Raw genomic sequence first — 21,008 nt, 5'->3', positions numbered from 1 at the left:
AAAAAATTAATTTATTAATAATATAGATAAACCCTACAAACACAATTGTTTGAATTTAAAACTTTTAAAGAAAATAACATTTTTTACCTATGAAATCACTTAATGAGTTATAATATAATTTTGTTAAGTGTATTAGAAAATTAAAAAATAGATCGTGCTAGAACTAAAATAATATGTGACCATGAAATAGAAAGTTTAAGTACGTTACGAAAACATGACACAAACTCCATCTCTTGAGTTGATTGTTATCATCAACTTAGGGTATATTATATTAAATTATTGATTTTTTAATTTCATTTTTGAAGTAGTCAACTTCAGTGTTTATTTTTTTATTGTGTTTTTTATGATTTTATTAAATAATTTTTCTACAAAAAATATTCGATGTAATAAGTAAATAAATATTTAATTATCATGGTAATTTTTATATTTTAATTATAATAGAAATAATATAAAAATAAAATATATTTATACATCATTACTATAATTAACATAACTCATATATAAAATTTTGGCTCTGCTATTTATGTAGTCTTAATATTTATATGAAAGATATAAAATATTAACACGTATGATTAGATATAAAACCATACACAAATAATCAGAAATATATTTATTTTTAAATAAATGAATTATTATCATATATTCTTACTATTGAAAATTTTTCATGTCTTTAAATTAATATTAAAAAATTATCATATGTTTTTAAATATAAAAAGTAAATTAATTAATAAGTTAGTGACATTGGCATCGTTTATAAAAAAGACAGAAATTGAAGTATTTTAGAATTTAGGTTTTAGAATGTAATTGAATTATTTTGGAATTTAGGGTTTAGAATGAAATTGAATTACTTTGGAATTTGTGGTTTAGAATGAAATTGAGGATTGTTTTGTAAGTTTTAAAAGTTGGGGGTCCTAAATTCAAGTACCTAAAAAGTTCAGTAACCATTTATATAATTTACCCTAATTTTCATAGGTGTGGGGACCATATTGCAAACGGATTAAATGTTGGGGGACAGTATTGCAAGTTTTAAAAGTTAGGGGACCTAAATGCAAACTTCAGAAATGTTCAGTGACCATTACTATACTTTACCCTAAATTATACTATACACCAATAAATTTTGTTCGTTCGTTCATTTATATAACTTAATTTTCAATGTTGTTAATTATAACATTAGTTTTAGTTTTACATTTAACTTTATCAATTTATCATTAACTCGTTAATAGAAAAATAATAGATTAATAACTATTAACGTAATCTGTCACACTAAAATGATATCGTTTTATACACTAAATTTTAAGGGTATAAATATTATTATTTAACATTTAACTAATTTAATTTTTCGATATTGCATTTTCTATCGTCTGTGATAACCCATCATTGATTGTGTTTAACAAAAAAATCGATACCAAAATATTTGTATTTCATCATTTTTCTTATTCTAGGATTAGTTCTACACAATATCTACTTAAATTCGACGAATTAAACAAAAATCTATCATTTTTAGATGTTTAGAGAGTTTCTTAGATTTATGAGATTTAATGTGTTTGTTTGAAAATATAAATGGTGATAAATATTATTTCGAGAAGACGAACAACATGTATAAAAACTAGACTCATCGAACAATCATTAAATGAGAACGGAATGTTCATACGTCGAACTTTTAAATAGATTCTCATTGATTTTAAGTGGTTTCTTGAAAATCAATCATAGAATAAAAAGGTAAGTATTAGATGCATTGCGCAATTTGTTAAAAAGTGCAATGTCAAAAAAGTAACTTATTTAGAAAAATCAATGAAAAAAATCGATATATACTTAAAATTTAGTGCTTAAAATGATGTTGTTTTGAACATTAATAGTTGTCATTAAAACGACTGTCATTTTAGTATTGCATTCCATATTAACAACCGTTAATTATATCATCATTTTATTATTGATTTGGCGATGGAATAATATAACTAAATATAAATTAAAATTTAATATTGCAACTAATAAAATTTAAAAAAATTAATGGTGTAAATGATATTCAGTATAGTTTACATGTAAAAAGAAGAAGAAAATCAAGAAATCCAGAATCAGATTGATAAATGATATTTGTTGACTATGGAGGTTTCAAGCTGACCAGGCCAATATAGCAGGTCTTGTAGACAGGACCATATAACAGGTCTCGGCTAGACCTTTTAAGAGTTGGGCCTGCTACAAAGTTTTTATACATTTGGGTATACTCACTCGACTCTAGGCTTATCCATGGACCATATATTTCTTTGTCTTTATCATGTTTTTTTTATCTTTATGATATATTTTTCTATCTTTTAATACGCTTTCAATTTTCTTTATCGATTGTTTTTTAATTGTATTATTGTTAGATTTAATGTCGCATCAGTTGATCAAGATGACATTTATTTGTTCTCTTATCGATCTTATATGCTTTGGAATGTTGTATTGAATTTGGATACGTGATTTGTGTTTGTAGATAGTTTTCTCACGATACTCAACTATGATTTACGATCATTGATATTTTTCAATAATTTGATTCTTTGTTGTGGTTCGTTTTTCAATGCAATCATATCTATTTGTATCTATATTTTGCTCGAGTTTTTAGGATAAGGTTTTAACATTTTCTTTTTGTGGCCATTGTATGATCTTAAATAGTTAATTTATTGTGTTAATAGTTGAAGACACTAAATTTTGTCCTTCAAATGTTACTATGTTATATATGTTTATATTAAATTATATTATATAATATATTTATCTCTATATAATATATTTACTTACATTTTTTTTCTTTTCAGGCCCAATTGGTGCCCACAAGTCCACAAGTGTGGTCCTACACTACACCCAACGCCTCAGCAGCCCAAGGCACATGACCAACAGGCTAGGGTTTCCAGAAACCCTAGCGTCGTTCTCCCCTTCAACTCCCCACGGCCGAACGCTTCTCCCACTCCACCAACTCCGATTCCTCCGGCGCAAGGATCTCGCAGGACACCGCCAACAAATAACGGAGTTAGAATTTTAATAGGACTCAAACACTCCAAATATTAGGCCATAAATATGTTTGTAATCAAACTCATTGGACACAGTGGATATATGATTACCAGAGGAGATTTAAGCACAAAATAGGCACGAAAATCACACAAAGCACAATAAGCGTTGTAAAGTCATTCGGAATCTGAGAAATAAAAGGTAGAAATTTTGTTACCTTTGTTTCGTTTTGATGGTTGCTTGCATGTCATTGTTGTTGAGTTTTTGAACCCCAAAAAGCATTTATCGACCGATTAACGAAGTGAGGCCATCATTTTCGAAACCTGTTTTCTAGATCTACGCTTTTCCGAGGGGATTTTTGGAAAAATACTTTGCTTTTCGGGTTGTGGAAAGAAGATACTTTTAAAAAATATGGGTTTCGATGTGAACCGCCGTCGATGAGCGGCAGCGAGGCGGTGGCCACCAGCCGGAATCTGGAAACCAGGCGGCGGTGTGTTCATCCTTGGATGAAAAATCAGAGAAAACAAAGGCAAGGGGGTGTAATACCCCAAAATTTTAGACGATGACCAAAATGAAAATTGGGAAAGTTTGATGGTCAAAGTAGAAAATTGGAAAAAAGTTTAGGGAATTAAGTGATAATTTCCTAAAAAGAATTTTATTCCATAAATATATGGTTTACTCTTGAGATTGGAGTTTTATGGAAATCATATTGTTGGATTTGGAATTTAGTAAAGAAAGAGTTAAAGCCGGTAAGGAATCGGTAAATTCCGATCGAATTGGAATTTTATAAAAATTTGAAAGATGTTATAAAATGGTTGGAAATATTATTTTAATATTTTGGATCAAAGAAATTTGGTCTGGAAGTGTGCAAATTTTCAGATTTAACCGAAACAGTGGAATTTAGTGACTAAATCGCAAGTTTTGAAAATTTCAGGGCATTTTCGTAGGTCAAAGTCAAATTAAATTATATTTGACTTTGTAATAATCAGATGGCTTGGTTTTATGGTAATTAAGAAGATTCATTAAGGGTGATTTGGTCTTATCCCAATTAAATGAATTTTATATTCATTTAAAGTGAGATATTATGTTAATCAAGATGAAATGTTTCCTAAATTTCATCCAAATTTGCTTTCTTCTTCTTCAAACCAGACGTGGGCTTCTTCAAAGGGTGAGAAATCTTCAACTCAAATTTTCAAACAATTTCTTTAGGATTATGAGTATGATGAAGATAGAAAAGTGTTATATGGGAAAAAGACTATCATTTGGTACCAATATTGCATGATAATCTTGTTTGATTCAAATATCCCCAAATCTGGAAATTTGGGTTTATACAATGGTTTTTGAAATTGATGATGATTATTGATGATTTTGAGGTTGTATGAATTGATGAAGAACATAAGGATGGGGTTAAAGAAAAACAATTTAGATTTTGGGAATTACAGTGGGTTCAAAAATTCACCAGAAAATATATAAAAATAATTTGGAGGTTATTTTTATATATTGTGTTCATATATGGATCTAGTTTGGTTTAAAACAAACGGTGATCAATTTCAAGTTGTATACAAAAAGATATAAATTTTTAACCAATGAAAGGTCAGAAAAATCGGACAGCAGAATTCTGTACAAAACAGATTCTGTTGGTGAACTTTGAAAATTCACCATAAATTGTACAGAATGAATTAGAAGGAGTTCTTTATATGGATAGATTCGTATTCGAGTCTAGTTTTTAACGGAAGAAAAGGAATTGAATTCCAGTGTTTATATAAATACAGAATAATGATTCTTTAAGGGTAGTACGATTTGTCTGAATTCTGGAAAATTGATGGGTTATTGTATAAGTGTTGTATAATTGATGTACTATGCTGGAAATTGTTGTTTAGGAATTGAAATGAATGTTAGATGTGAAATAATTTTAATACTGGAATTTTTGGTATTAAGAGTCTAGGTGATAAAATGGTGAAGGACCATTTTGAGTAAATTGGAAAAGTGGCTTCCAATGTTAAAGGAATTAATAAGTACTGAATTATTTGGTGGAAATGAGTTTGAAGTATGCTATGGAATTATTGTGGGATATGGTTATGTTAGTACAATACTAACATATGTATTGTTATAAATTTGTGATTTATACAGATCATGGTTGATTTGCAATTGAAGCAAGTCAAGTATAAAAAGGGTATATTGTGGACAATAGTGAGGCTCATATATTTTGAAAGACATAAAGTGTCAAGGTGAGTGCAATACATGCATGAAATTATACATGTATGTTTTATACATCATAAGGAAGACTTGCGATAAGTCGACCTTGTTTATATCGGCATGATTTTATATCATTTTTATAAATCGACATTGAGATGTCAAAGTATGAAATTAAAATGCATTGATCATGAATGAAAAATGTGATATTTTACCATGAATGTTTTCGGGTATGAACTGCCCAATGTTAAATTTGATAATATACTTTGCCATGGATGGATCGAATAAAATAGACTATATGCCCAAGTAAGTCATTGAGGGCCAGGGTATAGTGGCATGCCATAGAGTATAGCAGCTGCAGGTTTATAATACACTTCGGTGTATATGGTGGGCACGACCTTATGTGTAATACACTTCGGTGTATATGGTGGGCACGACCTTATGTGTAGCACTACGGTGCAAATATTACTCGAATACCCAGGGTCCTCAGGGTTGTATATTGAGCTATAGGCTATGGTTTATGGTTTATTGCTTAATAAATGGTAAGCATACAAATAAGCTTACGAGCTTTTGGAATAATGGCAAGTATATGGGTAAAATAAGCTTACGAGCTTATGGAATTTAAATGGTAAGTATTTTGGTAAAATAAGCTTACGAGCTTATGGAATTTAAATTGTAAATATTTTGGTAAAATAAGCTTACGAGCTTATGGGATAAATGGTAAGGGATTTTATATTATTTTGATCATGGTAAAATGATTTTATGGAAACTCAATTTTTGACATTGAAAATCATGCATGAATTGTATTGCACTGTTAAATGTTTTAATTGCCTCACTAAGTTTATACTTAGCGTGTGATGATTTTCACGCGTAGGTAAAAAGCAAAGAATAAGAATAAAGAGTTCAGAACGACATCAAGCATCGAGAGGTATATTTCAATATCAGTAAGACATCCTACGACGGAATTTGATTTTAGATAGTGGCATGTAATTTGGAAGTGTTTAATTTAAATGTTGTATAAATTTTTGGGAATTTTTATAGTGATGACAGGTTAATTTTTATGAGTTTTATATGTAAGTTTTCGAAAGTTACTGTAGCATGAACAATAACCACGAATTATAAATTTTTCCCAGATTATTAAAGGGATATCGATTCCCCTGCTACAGGGAATCGATTCCCCCACTGTTCATCGACACTATTCACTGTTCATTTAAAAAAAATCTTTTAAATTAAATTGGTTACAACGAAACATGATTTATATGATATGAAACTTTTATAATATCATTTACCATTTTAAGGAAATAAATTTTAAATCGCTCTCAAATTTTGAAATTGTTTTAGAAAATACGGGTGACATCCATAATTTGTATAGGTATAATTATACGGGTTATGGGTGTTACATTTATTGGCATCAGAGCTACAGGTTTAGCCGATTCTAGGACTAAACCGATGTTATTTTGAGTTAAAAAAGTGTATACATGCCACTAGGATGTCAAAAGTTACTGATATTTGTATATATACTGTGATGATGTTTATAGAGAGTAAAGTTACTCTTTACTAAAGTATGATGATTCTGACTATGTTCAGATGTTGGAAATGAAAGATAAAAGTAAGAAAGTCGAAATTGTTGAAAACAAGGTTGAGAATGAAATCGACAAAAAGGGACCCAACATGACTTATGTAAAACACCTTAGAAGGGTGGATCTTATAAGGGATTTTTCTCCATTTTGTGGAAGAATTGATTAAAAAGTTTGAACTGCTTACAAGAAAAATTGAATCGGATGAGGATCCAGAGGAGATATCTGAATCTAGTGAATGATTTTGAGGTTCTCCAGGTAAACTTAAATAAGTGAGAAATATTTAAGCTAAGCATTAAATTATTTAAATCATTGATGATTTGAGTAAGAGAAATTGACTAAGCGGTAAATATGATTTCCGCTAAAAGTTTAAAGAAAGTTGAATTATTAGGGAATCAAATGGTTATGAGTTGGATTGAGAATAAATATCAAGTCCATAAAATTTGATAGAGTTACCTTGTGAAGGTAAAAATGAGGAAATGGATTGTTTAACCTTCTATGCTGAAATGAAGTATTGTATAGATTGAGATTGATTCTCAAGAACTTGAAAAGTGACAAGTTCGTAATGATAAGAAAAGAGTAAATTTGTTTGCTAGTGTGATTTTAGCATTAATTGCTATGAAGTTATTGCTACAAATTTATCAAATTTTCTTATTGAACGATGTGAACATTAAGACTTTCCTTGGAGATGGAAAGGGTTTTAATTATTCAAGAATAATTTCTATGGATCTGGAAAAGTTATAAATATTTTCTTAAGAATGAAATAAGGAATTCTAAAGTAGAAATATTCAATTCTACTTGATATCGAGTGATATTATAACGGAAGACCCATAGGTCATGGTCATGGTCATGGTCACGATTATGATACAAGTGTTAGAAGGACAATTAATAAATGTCCAGTAAAGATTCAGGAGCTTATGTTATTGATGAATCTGATGGGATTATCATTAACAAGTTTAAGATCATTTTGATCATGAGTTGGTTGTCTCTGTATTAAGGTTGGGTTAATGGTCACAAGAAGTGATTAATTTAGAAAAATGCGGAGAAATCAAAAGTCTTAATGATTGATGAAAAAGTGAAATTGTCACTAATGTGATATCAACAATGGTTATGATTAAGATGATGTAAAAAGGATGCATAGCTTTTGTAGCTAATATGATAGACACGTAAGTATCTGAAATAAGATCATATGATATTTTCATAACTTGGGAATTTCTATATGTCTTTTAGATTTATTATTTGGGTTACCTCCAGATTGAGAGGTGGAATTCAATATTAATGATTATCAAGGTATTGATCTTGTATTTATGGGTTCGTATCGAATGATTTCGATTGAGTTAAGAGAATATAGAACTAATGCAAGAACTGATAGATGGAGGATGCATTAGACCGAATATTTTACCTTGGGGTGAACCGGTGTTGTTATAAAAAAATGAATATATGCGATTATGCATAGATTATCGATAGTTAAACAAAGTAACTATCAAGAACAAGTATCATCTTTTTAGGATTGATGACTTGTGGATCAGCTTAAAAGGAGCAGTAATGTTTTTAAAAAAAAAATTGAAATTGATATTCAAATGGGATATCAATAGTTAAATTTTAAAGAGGAAGATGTTTCAAAGATAGTTTTCAGGAAACGGTATAGATACTACGAGTTTGTAGTAATGTCGTTTGGTTTGAAAAATGCTTTAACAACATTTATGGATTTTGATGAATCGAGTATTTCAACCTTATTTAAATCAGTTTGAGGTGGTCTATATTGATGATATTCGGGTATACTCGAATACAAAGATAGAGCATGATGCTTATATTCGTACTGTATTCGAAATACTTAAGGATAAAAAGGTATATACTAAACTGTCAAAGAGTGAGTTTTGGCTATCAGAAGTTGATTTTTCTTAGTCATGTTGTCTCGGCATATGGCATAAGAGCTAAAAAATATATATATATTATAAGAAGAAGAAAAAACAGAAGAAGAAAAAAATAGAAAAAGAAAATGAAAACGAAGAAGAAAAAAAATAAAAATGAGAAAGAAAAGAAAAAAGAGAAAAAATATGAGAGATGAAAAAAAATATTTCACTTGTGGAAAAAAAATGCGAGACTAAAGATTTTGAAGTCAACTTTGATGGAAATTATTGAGGAAGAATTTGTATTCCTCATAATGATGAGTTGAAGAAAGATATTCTTTCTAAGGCACATTATAGTCTACTGACTATGCATACAAGTGGGAACAAAATGTATCAGGATGTAAAGAGTTATTTTGGTGGCCAGGTATGAAAAGAAACATTACTGAGTTTGTTGTTACATGTTTGACATGTCAATAAGTAAAAGCTGAGAATCAAGTGCTTTCGGAATTATTACAACTGATTTCTATTCCAGAGTGGAAGTGGAAAAGAGTCACTATGGATTTTGTTAGAAGACTACCTTTGACATTAAATAAAAAAAAGATAGTGACTGGTTTATTAAATTGGCACATTTAATTCCGATGTGAATGGACTATGCATTGGATAAATATACAGAGTTGTATATCAAGGAGATAGTTTGACTACATGGAATTTCAATATCCATTATATCCGACAGGGATCCAAAATTCATTCTTGAAGATTTTGGAAAAAAATTGCATAAAGTTTTTGGTACTTGATTAAATTTCAGTACGATCTTTCATCCATAAACGGATGGTAAGTCAAAAAGTACTATTCATATATTAGAAGATATGTTGAGTGCATGCGTGATTGATTCCAAGGAATCATGGGAAAGGATAAGTATTTGATTTTAGTAGAATTTTTCTATAATGACGGTTATCAATTGAGTAACATGATGAATCCGTATAAAGCTTTATATGGGAGAAAACGTTGAACACCATTGAATGGGTTCAAGTTAAAAGATTGAAATCTTGTTGGCCCAGATTTATTGAATGAGGTTGAGGATAAGGTAAAAATAATTCAAGATAATATCAAAATGGCATTTAATCGGCAAAAGTCTTATGTAGACTTGAAGTGGAAAGAGATTGAATTTTATGAAGGTGATAAAGTATTTCTCAAGGTATCATCTTGGAAAAAGATTTTGCGCCCAAAACGCAAAGAAAAACTAAGTCTTAGATTCATTAGAATTTATGAGATATTAAAAAGAGTTGGACTGATGGCTTATCAGTTAGCATTAACTATGGAGGTAATTTGGATCTTAGCTCGAGAAATCAAAGAACTGCATAACAAAACGGTTCCTCTAGTCAAAGTGATTTAGCAAAATCATAATATTGAGGACGTTACTTGGGGAAAAAAAAGATGATATGAAGAAATAACATCTAATATTTTCATATCAGGTTGAAGATTTGGATTAATCAGTTTCCAAATCTAATGATTAGCATGATCTTCACAAAATTCCTAAATGGAGGAGGAAAAAAAAATCGGATTTCAAGAAGTTAGCAAGACCAAAGAGGTTTTCACATAAGGCAAGGGAATGTCTTACCAGTCAGTACAACCTTAAATTAAGGTTATGAATTTTCAAGGGAAGAAGGAAGTCACGGTTTTTATAGAAAGTTTTAAAATTCGAGGACGAATTTTCTTAAGGATGAGAGAATTGTAATACCCCAAAATTTTAGACGATGACCAAAATGAAAATTGGGAAAGTTTGATGGTCAAAGTTGAAATTTGGGAAAAAGTTTAGGGCATTAACTGATAATTTCCTAAAAAGAATTTTATTCCATAAATATATGGTTTAGTCTTGAGATTGGAGTTTTATGGAAATCATATTGTTGGATTTGGAATTTAGTAAAGAAAGAGTTAAAGCCGGTAAGGAATCGATAAATTCCGATCAAATTGGAATTTTATAAAAATTTGAAGGATGTTATAAAATGGTTGGAAATATTATTTTAATATTTTGGATCAGAGAAATTTGGTCTGAAAGTGTGCAAATTTTCAGATTTAACCGAAACAGTGGAATTTAGTGACTAAATCGCAAGTTTTGAAAATTTCAGGGCATTTTCGTAGGTCAAATTCAAATTAAATTATATTTGACTTTGTAATAATCAGATGGCTTGGTTTTATGGCAATTAAGAAGATTCATTAAGGGTGATTTGGTCTTATCCCAATTAAATGAATTTTATATTCATTTAAAGTGAGATATTATGTTAATCAAGATGAAATGTTTCCTAAATTTCATCCAAATTTGCTTTCTTCTTCTTCAAACCAGACGTGGGCTTCTTCAAAGGGTGAAAAATCTTCAACTCAAATTTTCAAGCAATTTCTTTAGGATTATGAGTATGATGAAGATAGAAAAGTGTTATATGGGAAAAAGACTATCATTTGGTACCAATATTGCATGATAATCTTACTTGATTCAAATATCCCCAAATCTGGAAATTTGGGTTTATACAATGGTTTTTGAAATTGATGATGATTATTGATGATTTTGAGGTTGTATGAATTGATGAAGAACATAAGGATGGGGTTAAAGAAAAACAGTTTAGATTTTGGGAATTACAGTGGGTTCAAAAATTCACCAGAAAATATATAAAAATAATTTGGAGGTTATTTTTATATATTGTGTTCATATATGGATCTAGTTTGGTTTAAAACAAACGGGGATCAATTTCAAGTTGTATACAAAAAGATATGAATTTTTAACCAAGGAAAGGTCAGAAAAATCGGACAGCAGAATTCTGTGCAAAACAGATTCTGTTGGTGAACTTTGAAAATTCACCATAAATTGTACAAAATGAATTAGAAGGAGTTATTTATATGGATAGATTCGTATTCGAGTCTAGTTTTAAACGGAAGAAAAGGAATTGAATTCCAGTGTTTATATCAATGCAGAATAATGATTCTTTAAGGGTAGTACGAGTTGTCTGGATTCTGAAAAATTGATGGGTTATTGTATAAGTGTTGTATAATTGATGTACTATGCTGGAAATTGTTGTTCAAGAATTGAAATGAATGTTAGATGTGAAATAATTTCAATACTGGAATTTTTGGTATTAAGAGTCTAGGTGATAAAATGGTAAAGGACCATTTTGAGTAAATTGGAAAAGTGGGTTCCAATGTTAAAGGAATTAATAAGTACTGAATTATTTGGTGGAAATGAGTTTGAAGTATGCTATGAAATTATTGTGGGATATGGATATGTTAGTACAATACTAACATATGTATTGTTATAAATTTGTGATTTATACAGATCATGGTTGATTTGCAATTGGAGCAAGTCAAGTATAAAAAGGGTATATTGTGGACAATAGTGAGGCTCATATATTTTGAAAGACATAAAGTGTCAAGGTGAGTGCAATACATGCATGAAATTATACATGGATGTTTTATACATCATAAGGAAGACTTGTGATAAGTCGACCTTGTTTATATCGGCATGATTTTATATCATTTTTATAAATTGACATTGAGATGTCAAAGTATGAAATTAAAATGCATTGATCATGAATGAAAAATGTGATATTTTACCATGAATGTTTTCGGGTACGAACTGCCCAATGTTAAATTTGATAATATACTTTGCCATGGATGGATCGAATAAAATAGACTATATGCCCAAGTAAGTCATTGAGGGACAGTGTATAGTGGCATGCCATAGAGTATAGCAGCTGCAGGTTTATAATACACTTCGGTGTATATGGTGGGCACGACCTTATGTGTAATACACTTCAATGTATATGGTGGGCACGACCTTATGTGTAGCACTACGGTGCAAATATTACTCGAATACCCAGGGTCCTCAGGGTTGTATATTGGGCTATAGGCTATGGTTTATGGTTTATTGCTTAATAAATGGTAAGCATACAAATAAGCTTACGAGCTTTTGGAATAATGGCAAGTATATGGGTAAAATAAGCTTACGAGCTTATGGAATTTAAATGGTAAGTATTTTGGTAAAATAAGCTTACGAGCTTATGGAATTTAAATTGTAAGTATTTTGGTAAAATAAGCTTACGAGCTTATGGGATAAATGGTAAGGGATTTTATATTATTTTGATCATGGTAAAATGATTTTATGGAAACTCAATTTTTGACATTGAAAATCATGCATGAATTGTATTGCACTATTAAATGTTTTAATTGTCTCACTAAATTTATACTTAGCGTGTGATGATTTTCACGCGTAGGTAAAAAGCAAAGAATAAGAATAAAGAGTTCAGAACGACATCAAGCATCGAGAGGTATATTTCAATATCAATAAGACATCCTACGATGGAATTTAATTTTAGATAGTGGCATGTAATTTGGAAGTGTTTAATTTAAATGTTGTATAAATTTTTGGGAATTTTTATAGTGATGACAGGTTAATTTTTATGAGTTTTATATGTAAATTTTCGAAAGTTACTGTAGCATGAACAATAACCACGAATTATAAATTTTTTTCCAGATTATTAAAGGGGTACCGATTCCCCAGCTACAGGGAATCGATTCCCCCACTGTTCATCGACACTATTCACTGTTCATTTAAAAAAATCTTTTGAATTAAATTGGTTACAACGAAACATGATTTATATGATATGAAACTTTTATAATATCATTTACCATTTTAAGGAAATAAATTTTAAATCGCTCTCAAATTTTGAAATTGCTTTAGAAAATACGGGTGACATCCATAATCTGTATAGGTATAATTATACGGGTTATGGGTGTTACAGGAGGGCTCTCGTTTTGGTGAGAAGAGAAGAATGAAAGTTTTTAAAAAAATTTAACATATATACTAGACCCGCGGATGTTTGCCGACCCGACCCATACATAAAAACGACCGTGTGTTTTTAAAACGGGTAAATCGTGCATTTGATGCCTTTGGCTTTATAAAGTTCTAATTGCCCCCTTAAGTTCCAATTGTACTTCGAATTCCTATTAAATTTGGCCTTAAATTTCATTCTATTTCCAAATTAGACCCCATATATATAATTGTTACGTTTAAATCCTTATATTATTATTGTATATTATTTTGTTTTATTTATGTTGATATACGCGTATTCTTTTATATTTTATTGGTATAACATTATTATATATATATATATATATATATATATATATATATATATATTCCTAATTATGCTTATGATCACTTCTTATTTCTAGTACTATATCCTATAATCGTATATATATATATTTCTATTCATTTTTGGTTCTTTACTATTATATTTATTATTTTGTTTTATTTTGTTTTTACCTTTATATATATATTTTCTACTTTCATATAATCATTTTTGTCTTTACTATTATTATACTTGCCTATATTTGATTTATTTCATTTTTTTCTCTTGCTTTCATTTTTTTTTACTTTGTTCATTTATTCCATCTAATACGTTTCTCGATTTTTTAAGGACGATTTCAAACTGATCTAAGGTAAGCAATTTCGATCTTCATTTTACCTTTTAAGTTAAACTTACAATTTCCTTACTTAATGACAACTGAAAATTACATAGTACCGAAAGGGCAGTTCAAGGGCGCTAACCCTTCCTTGACCGTAACCGACTCCCGAATCCGACATATCACTGGTAAGACGCAGATCAGGTAAGAAATAATGTATCCAATCAGCCCATTTTGTTTAAAATAAAGGATCGGTGGCGACTCCTAACCCATTTTTCCTAAATCGAAGCTCATTCGGGTCTAACTGAAAGACGGTTCCGACAATAGTTAATAGAAAAAATATAATAATTATGTGTTTAGTATATATTTATAATTTTAAACATTTTTTGCCACGACCGTTTTACGGGTGGGCATGGAATTGGGCTTCGACTTAGGAAAATGGGTTAGAGTCGCCACCGATCATTTTAAAACAATATTTAGGTAGATCGGACATCATCTTACCTGATATGCGTTTTACCAGAAATGTATCGAGTTTGGGAGTTGGTTACAGACAATGAAGGATTAGCACCCTAGTTCTGCCCTTTCGGTACCAATTAATTTGTCGGTTATCTTAATTACGAAAATTAAAATTAAAATTTTAAAACCCGATTCGAATTACTTACCTTCGATTGATTAAAATTAATATTGAAAAAAGGTCAAAAATATGTTAGATGGTAAAATAAAATAAATATCGAATAAAAATTAAAAATAAAAATAAATAAATAAATCAAATGAGGGAAAAATAAAAAAAATGTTATGAATAAAAAATGTTAAAAGAAAAATGTAACAAAAGAACACAATGCTAACTTTCAAGAAAAATAAATAATAAAATAAACAAACAAACAAATAATAAAAATGTTAAGAGAAAAAAACATAATAAAAAGAGAAAAAAGGAATAAAAAATTAAAAATAAATAAAATAAAATAAAAAATGTTAAATATTAAAATAAATAAATAAATATGAATAAATTAGAGACTCAATAAATAAAGGGACCAGAGAAAAAAAGATAACCCATAAATAATTTTTTTACAGACTAAAATAAAATAAGGAAGAAATATGAAATGATCAAACAGTAACTAGTCCACTATCAAACAATGACCAAAATACAAGATTTACAAGTATCAAGGTCAAATTAAAATAAAAAATTTAACACATGTTAACAGTGACTAAAATGAAATAACTTAACACATTATGACCAACGTGAAACATATACAAATATGATAAAATACACAACTAGTGACTGAAATATAATTATTAAAAGATACATACCTGAAATAGTACATTAAAATTTCATTCGGTGATTAAACGAAAATATTACAAAGTAAGAATGACCAAACATGCTATTTTCCCAAAAAATTCTGAAAAACACGGGTAAGGGATAGCCAAAACTACGTCGTTTTGTTGGTCGAATATAAGGCCCAACAGTAGGCAAAAACTCAACCAATTCCTCATATTCTCCCATTTTCCCTCTCTCTCTAGAACTCCTTTACCGGAGGGAAACTGGCCGTCAGGCCGACCGCTGCTCGTGGCGGCTGAAAAAACCAAAACCACCCAGAACACTCTCCACAACCCCCCGATCCCAAAATCGACCCCCAAATCTCACAAAACCCCCCCTAAACGATATAGATCTAAGTTACAAGGTTCGACTTTTACCGTTTTTTCGTCAGTGACTCTTCGTTTCTCGGCTAGCTTTCACGATACGAGGCCTTCGGCTTCGTGCGTTGCCTTCGGTCTCTTGGTGTTTTTCTATTTTACTCGACTGTTTTAGGGTTTTTTTACTTGATGATTTTATTTTGTGGTTGTGATGTGTGTGTTTGCACCAATGATGTGTTCTTCGTTGTGTTTTGTGGCTCTGTTGTTGTTGGTATGTCGTAGTTCCACTGTTGGTTGTGTTCCAATCTTGTTATTGAATGAGTTGCTCTGTTTCGATGTTCTTGTGGTTGGTTTTTCCAACTGTTGTTTTCGGTTTCTTGGTTCGATGATCGTTGTCCTTGACTCTCCGACGAGGCTCCCTTTTATAACCTTCGAAGAGGTCGTTTGGGTCTCGATGATCTCAGGGTTACCCCGATATGCTCACGTTGAGGTTGTCGTTGGACCGAAAATCCCGGGATTGGTCAGTCCCGGGATATCGGCTGGCCGTTTCTATGTTGACTGGCGTGTGGTTTCATACGCGCTCCCTTAACTCCCTCTTATGCGGTGCCTTTACTAAAATATGAAAACCCTAATTTATTTGAACCGAATCGAGTCTGTTGGGTCAGGCTACCCGGTTGGGCCTATCTCTGGACTTTGGACTTGGACCTGGAAATAAGAAATAAAAATTAATAAAAAAATAAAAAATAACAATAAAATGAATAATAATATATTATATATTTCAAAAATAGTTCCAAAATTATATAGTATATATATATATTCAAAAATATTTTAAAACTATACATTATATGTTTTAAAAATATTTTTAAAACTATATATTATATATATTTTTAAAAATATTTTAAAACTATATATTATATTTTTTTAAAAACGTTTTTAAAACTATATATTATATATATGTTTTTAAAATGTTTCAAAAACTATATATATTATATATATTTCAAAATATTTTCAAAAATTATATATTATATATATGTTTTCAAAAACTATATACTATATATTTTCAAAAATAATTTTCAAAACTATAATATATATTTTCAAAAATCATTTTCAAAACCATACAATATATATATTTTCAAAAATAATTTTCAAAACTATATAATATACTTTCAAAAACCGATTTAAAAAGGAAAATAAAGAAAAAAAAAACTATATGTTAAAAACAAAGATTATACAACATTAAAAAAACTTCGGACGGAAATGAGTATCTACATTTTTTAATAAAATCAAGGTTTTTCTATGTATCAAATGAGGATAAGGTGGAAAACATTATGTTCGAACTATGTGAACCCAATCACGATAAAATATTGATATTGTGCTATTGCAGATGCAAAGCATACTTTGGGTACATACATATCTATCTTGAAATCCGAATTTCTTTATATTAATTGTTTATTTTACTATATATATTCATTCTGAAATTTTATTTGTGTTCATCTAAAAAAATAATTATTAATATATGTGTGTCCACCCTAAAAAATATTTCTGAATACACTACTCATATTGTGCCTACATAGCATGCTTTTATATATAAACTATATAGTAATTTACGTAATTGATGTTTAAACATCGAAAATGAAGAGAGGGGCCTCCCCGGTTGGAAGATGAATGCCCACGGTTTACGGCTTATAATGATCACGGTTCGAGGGAAGTATTGCCGAAAGATCATCTTTGGAGTGATATTTAGAAGCTTCCAAACCGTCAAAGCATCCTACATAATTAATTACCGAACTTTAAAGATATTTGTAGTTTGATCATTTAGCTTTTAAAACTAATAATATAATCATTAAATTTTCAAAATTATTTTCAAAATAACTATTATCATCAACTGTCGTTAAAAAAATTGACGCGACACATTCACTTTTTTTTTCTCTTTCCCTTCGTTTAACTCTTGTCTCTCTTTGTCCCTAAGAAAGGATGATGGTTTATTGGTTACAAGCAAAAGAAATAAGCAAAATTTTATAGAATAATCAGGTCACGATTCGAGAAAAGAACAATAAAATAAAAATTGAAAGGTTAAAGATAAAAAAAAATGGCGACGATATCAGTAATAACGAGAGTGAATCACATTAAATTGAATATGAAAAAGAAAATAGATAAAGAAAAAAAGAAAGATCAAAGAGGTAAGTCGAAGAGGATACAATGGAGAAATAAAAGACATAAAGGGTGAAAGAAATAAAAAAGAAAAACTCAATTGATTAACGACGATGTTTGACAACAATGGCCATTTTAAAAATAAATTAAAGATTTAATAATTGTATTGTAAATTTGAAAAGTTTAATGACCAAAATATAATACCTTAAAAACTTAATGACCAAAATAATTGTATTTGTATCTTTCGAGAATCTCTGTATCCATTTTCCAAGCACCCACCGCGCTCCCTCCGTCTCTTTAATTTCAAATTCTCCATTTATGTCTTTATTTATTACGCCATAAACGCCCTTACAATTTCTTCCAAACTTCTCCTTCATTTTGGGCGGCTTTCTTTTTATTCAAATGGGTTTTCGAGTTTGACCCGAAGGTGGGTTTTTTTTTCTTCATCTTCTTCTTGTGTGTGTTTCGGTATCTGGATTTTTTTTCTTTCATTGGTTATAAAGTTTCCTCTTTTGGAATACCGTAGATCTGTTTGATTCTTTAAGTTTATTTTAATGTTTATTGGTTTAGTAAATCGCAAGAAAGACTGTCCATTGTTTCACCTATATTGCTCTAACTTGTAATCTTCACAGTTGTGAATTTTTGTCATGTATTTATGAAAAAGGGGGATTGTTGGGTTTTTTTTTTAATTAAGGTGGAATGCACACCGGTTGGTGAAATTTAAGAGAAAAAAATGAAGGCTAAGGGTTTAAAAAGTGGGGGTAAAAACATTTTGTTTTTATGACAAATTTTTATTCATTCTTTTTGTTGTTATCGTAAACTAGTTTTGTGTGATGTGCATTGATGAACCCTAGTTATTATTATTGAATGATAAATAGACTGATTTGATTCAAATAATCATATCTTGACTAATTACATCCTAGCCATTGATTCTTAAATGACTTGTTAAATTTCTATATTAATGTTTGATTCAAATAATCAAATGTTAATTATTAATTGAACTCGTGTTGCTGATTCTTTAATGAATTGTTAAAATGGTAAATACCAGTGGTTCTTTGTGTTTTGGTTATCCTGCATGTCGGTTTAGGACAAAACATTGTATGAATTGGTTACCACGAAGAATGATCAAATATAAGTTGGTTTGATACTACTAATCAAATATCTATGTTGACCTTTCTGTTAGGTTACCCTTCATGTCGGTTTAATGGATGTGATTGTACTAAATTCGTTACTTTGAATGATCGAATCCTGGTTCCATCTAAAATTTGGCATCATTATGCTTCTAAGCAAGTAAAATGCTTTTTACCCATTGCTCGTAAATAGTGAATATTGTTTTGTGAGGGTTTTTGATGATTCCTGGAACAATAAGGTGATCGTAGAATTTGATTCATATAAAGCATTTTATAGTATGCGAAATGTCAACTCGTTTTTGTTTATATTTTCAGTCTAGACCATGCATTGATATTTATCATGTCATCTGGGAATCCATTTTTTGGCGACTTGCAAAGCAAGCCCAAGGTTGTTGATCCTCCACAAAATGAAGACCTCATGGATTGTGAATTTCTTAATGATGCTAATCAAGCTACTGTTAAACCGAATGTAACTGTGTCCAGCAATGTTCGTGAGCTGCTGGAGTGCCCTGTTTGCTTAAATGCAATGTACCCTCCAATTCATCAGGTTTTTCATATGAATCCTTTTAATCGGTGATTACTATGAAATTGCTTCCTTGCAACTTCTATAATTTCTTTCTGGTAGAATCCTCGGACTCAAAATACTGGAATGTTGGAAAATTTGGAACATACTGGGTCTGACACGTAGTGTCTAAGTAACATAACTATAATGTATACTTAGCAGGGTATGGAATGAAATTCCTTTGTCATTGTGTTCTTTATTGGCTTGTGAATCTGCTATATATATTGTAATTTGTTGCATCTGTTAAATAGTAAACATTAACAAGAACATTATAAATTAACTGCTGATTTTCTTTCTTTATGTAGTGCTCAAATGGACACACATTGTGTTCTGGTTGCAAGCCAAGGGTGCACAACCGGTGTCCTACGTGCAGGCATGAACTTGGTAATATTAGGTGTCTGGCGTTGGAGAAGGTTGCTGCATCTCTTGAGCTTCCCTGTAAATACCAGAGTTTTGGGTGCATAGGCATCTATCCGTATTACAGCAAGCTAAAACACGAGTCCCAGTGCTCTTATAGACCATACAGCTGCCCCTATGCTGGGTCAGAATGCACAATCATTGGTGACATTCCATATCTTGTGGGCCACTTGAAAGATGATCACAAAGTTGACATGCACAATGGCTGCACTTTCAACCATCGTTATGTCAAATCAAATCCGCACGAGGTTGAGAATGCTACATGGATGCTAACGGTATTATTGCTTTATGCTTGCTTCACTTTTCTGTGTCATATTTGGTTTCTCTCTAACCTCTAGAAGAGGAATTATTCTACCGTCAATGATATCCAATAAAGTTAACGTTGTTTTAGATTTTAGTTTAAAGATTGTCACTGATAGTTGGAGTCCTTTTTCTCAAATTTTAGGTTTTCAGTTGCTTTGGTCAGTACTTTTGCCTGCATTTTGAAGCCTTCCAACTTGGGGTCTCTCCCGTGTACATAGCATTCTTGCGGTTTATGGGTGACGATAACGAAGCAAAGAATTATAGCTACAGCCTGGAGGTGGGTGGGAATGGGAGGAAGATGATTTGGCAAGGGGTGCCAAGAAGCATAAGAGACAGTCATCGAAAGGTCCGTGACAGTTTCGACGGTCTGATCGTCCAGCGCAACATGGCTTTGTTCTTCTCAGGGGGAGACCGGAAAGAATTGAAGCTTAGAGTGACGGGAAGGATATGGAAAGAGCAGTGACGGTAACGCTTTTTGGTCCCCGTAATCTCCATAGATTCTGCTTTGTTGTGAAGGCACGTTAAGTAGATTGTTCGATTCGGGTAGTTTTACAAGATCTTCCTCTCATGTGCCTGTTCTGGAGACAAACTCTGTTTGCTTGTGCATGTATGAGATTCATGAAGGGAAGATGTAGCTTTTTTAGTTTTATTGTCATCACATGTTCATTACTATTTTATAATCTGCATATTTCATTAGCATGTAAGATTATTGTAAATCCAAATGAAGATGTCCGAATCATTGGTAATATCATCACTTATCATT

General features: G+C 30.5%; 1 protein-coding gene across 2 annotated transcripts; it reads left to right on the top strand.

The window, feature by feature from the left end:
- Positions 1 to 876: 876 nt before the first annotated feature.
- Positions 877 to 20,723, top strand: LOC120207986 (E3 ubiquitin-protein ligase DIS1-like). Of its 2 annotated transcripts, none has more exons than XM_039207366.1 (4): positions 877 to 908; positions 19,279 to 19,510; positions 19,831 to 20,217; positions 20,388 to 20,723. In XM_039207366.1, exons 2-4 carry the CDS (start codon positions 19,304 to 19,306, stop codon positions 20,706 to 20,708), a joined length of 915 nt encoding a protein of 304 aa, XP_039063297.1. In that variant the 5' UTR covers positions 877 to 908; positions 19,279 to 19,303; the 3' UTR covers positions 20,709 to 20,723. The 2 variants fall into 2 exon arrangements, with proteins under 2 accessions (XP_039063297.1, XP_039063296.1); XM_039207365.1 differs by lacking the exon at positions 877 to 908 and adding an exon at positions 18,856 to 18,968.
- The last annotated feature ends 285 nt before the right edge of the window (positions 20,724 to 21,008 follow it).

This window comes from Hibiscus syriacus, unplaced genomic scaffold, assembly GCF_006381635.1.
Source record: "Hibiscus syriacus cultivar Baekdansim isolate YM2019G1 unplaced genomic scaffold, ASM638163v2 tig00015498_pilon, whole genome shotgun sequence".
Lineage (NCBI taxonomy): Eukaryota > Viridiplantae > Streptophyta > Magnoliopsida > Malvales > Malvaceae > Hibiscus > Hibiscus syriacus.
This window is presented reverse-complemented; position numbering and strand designations above follow the sequence as displayed.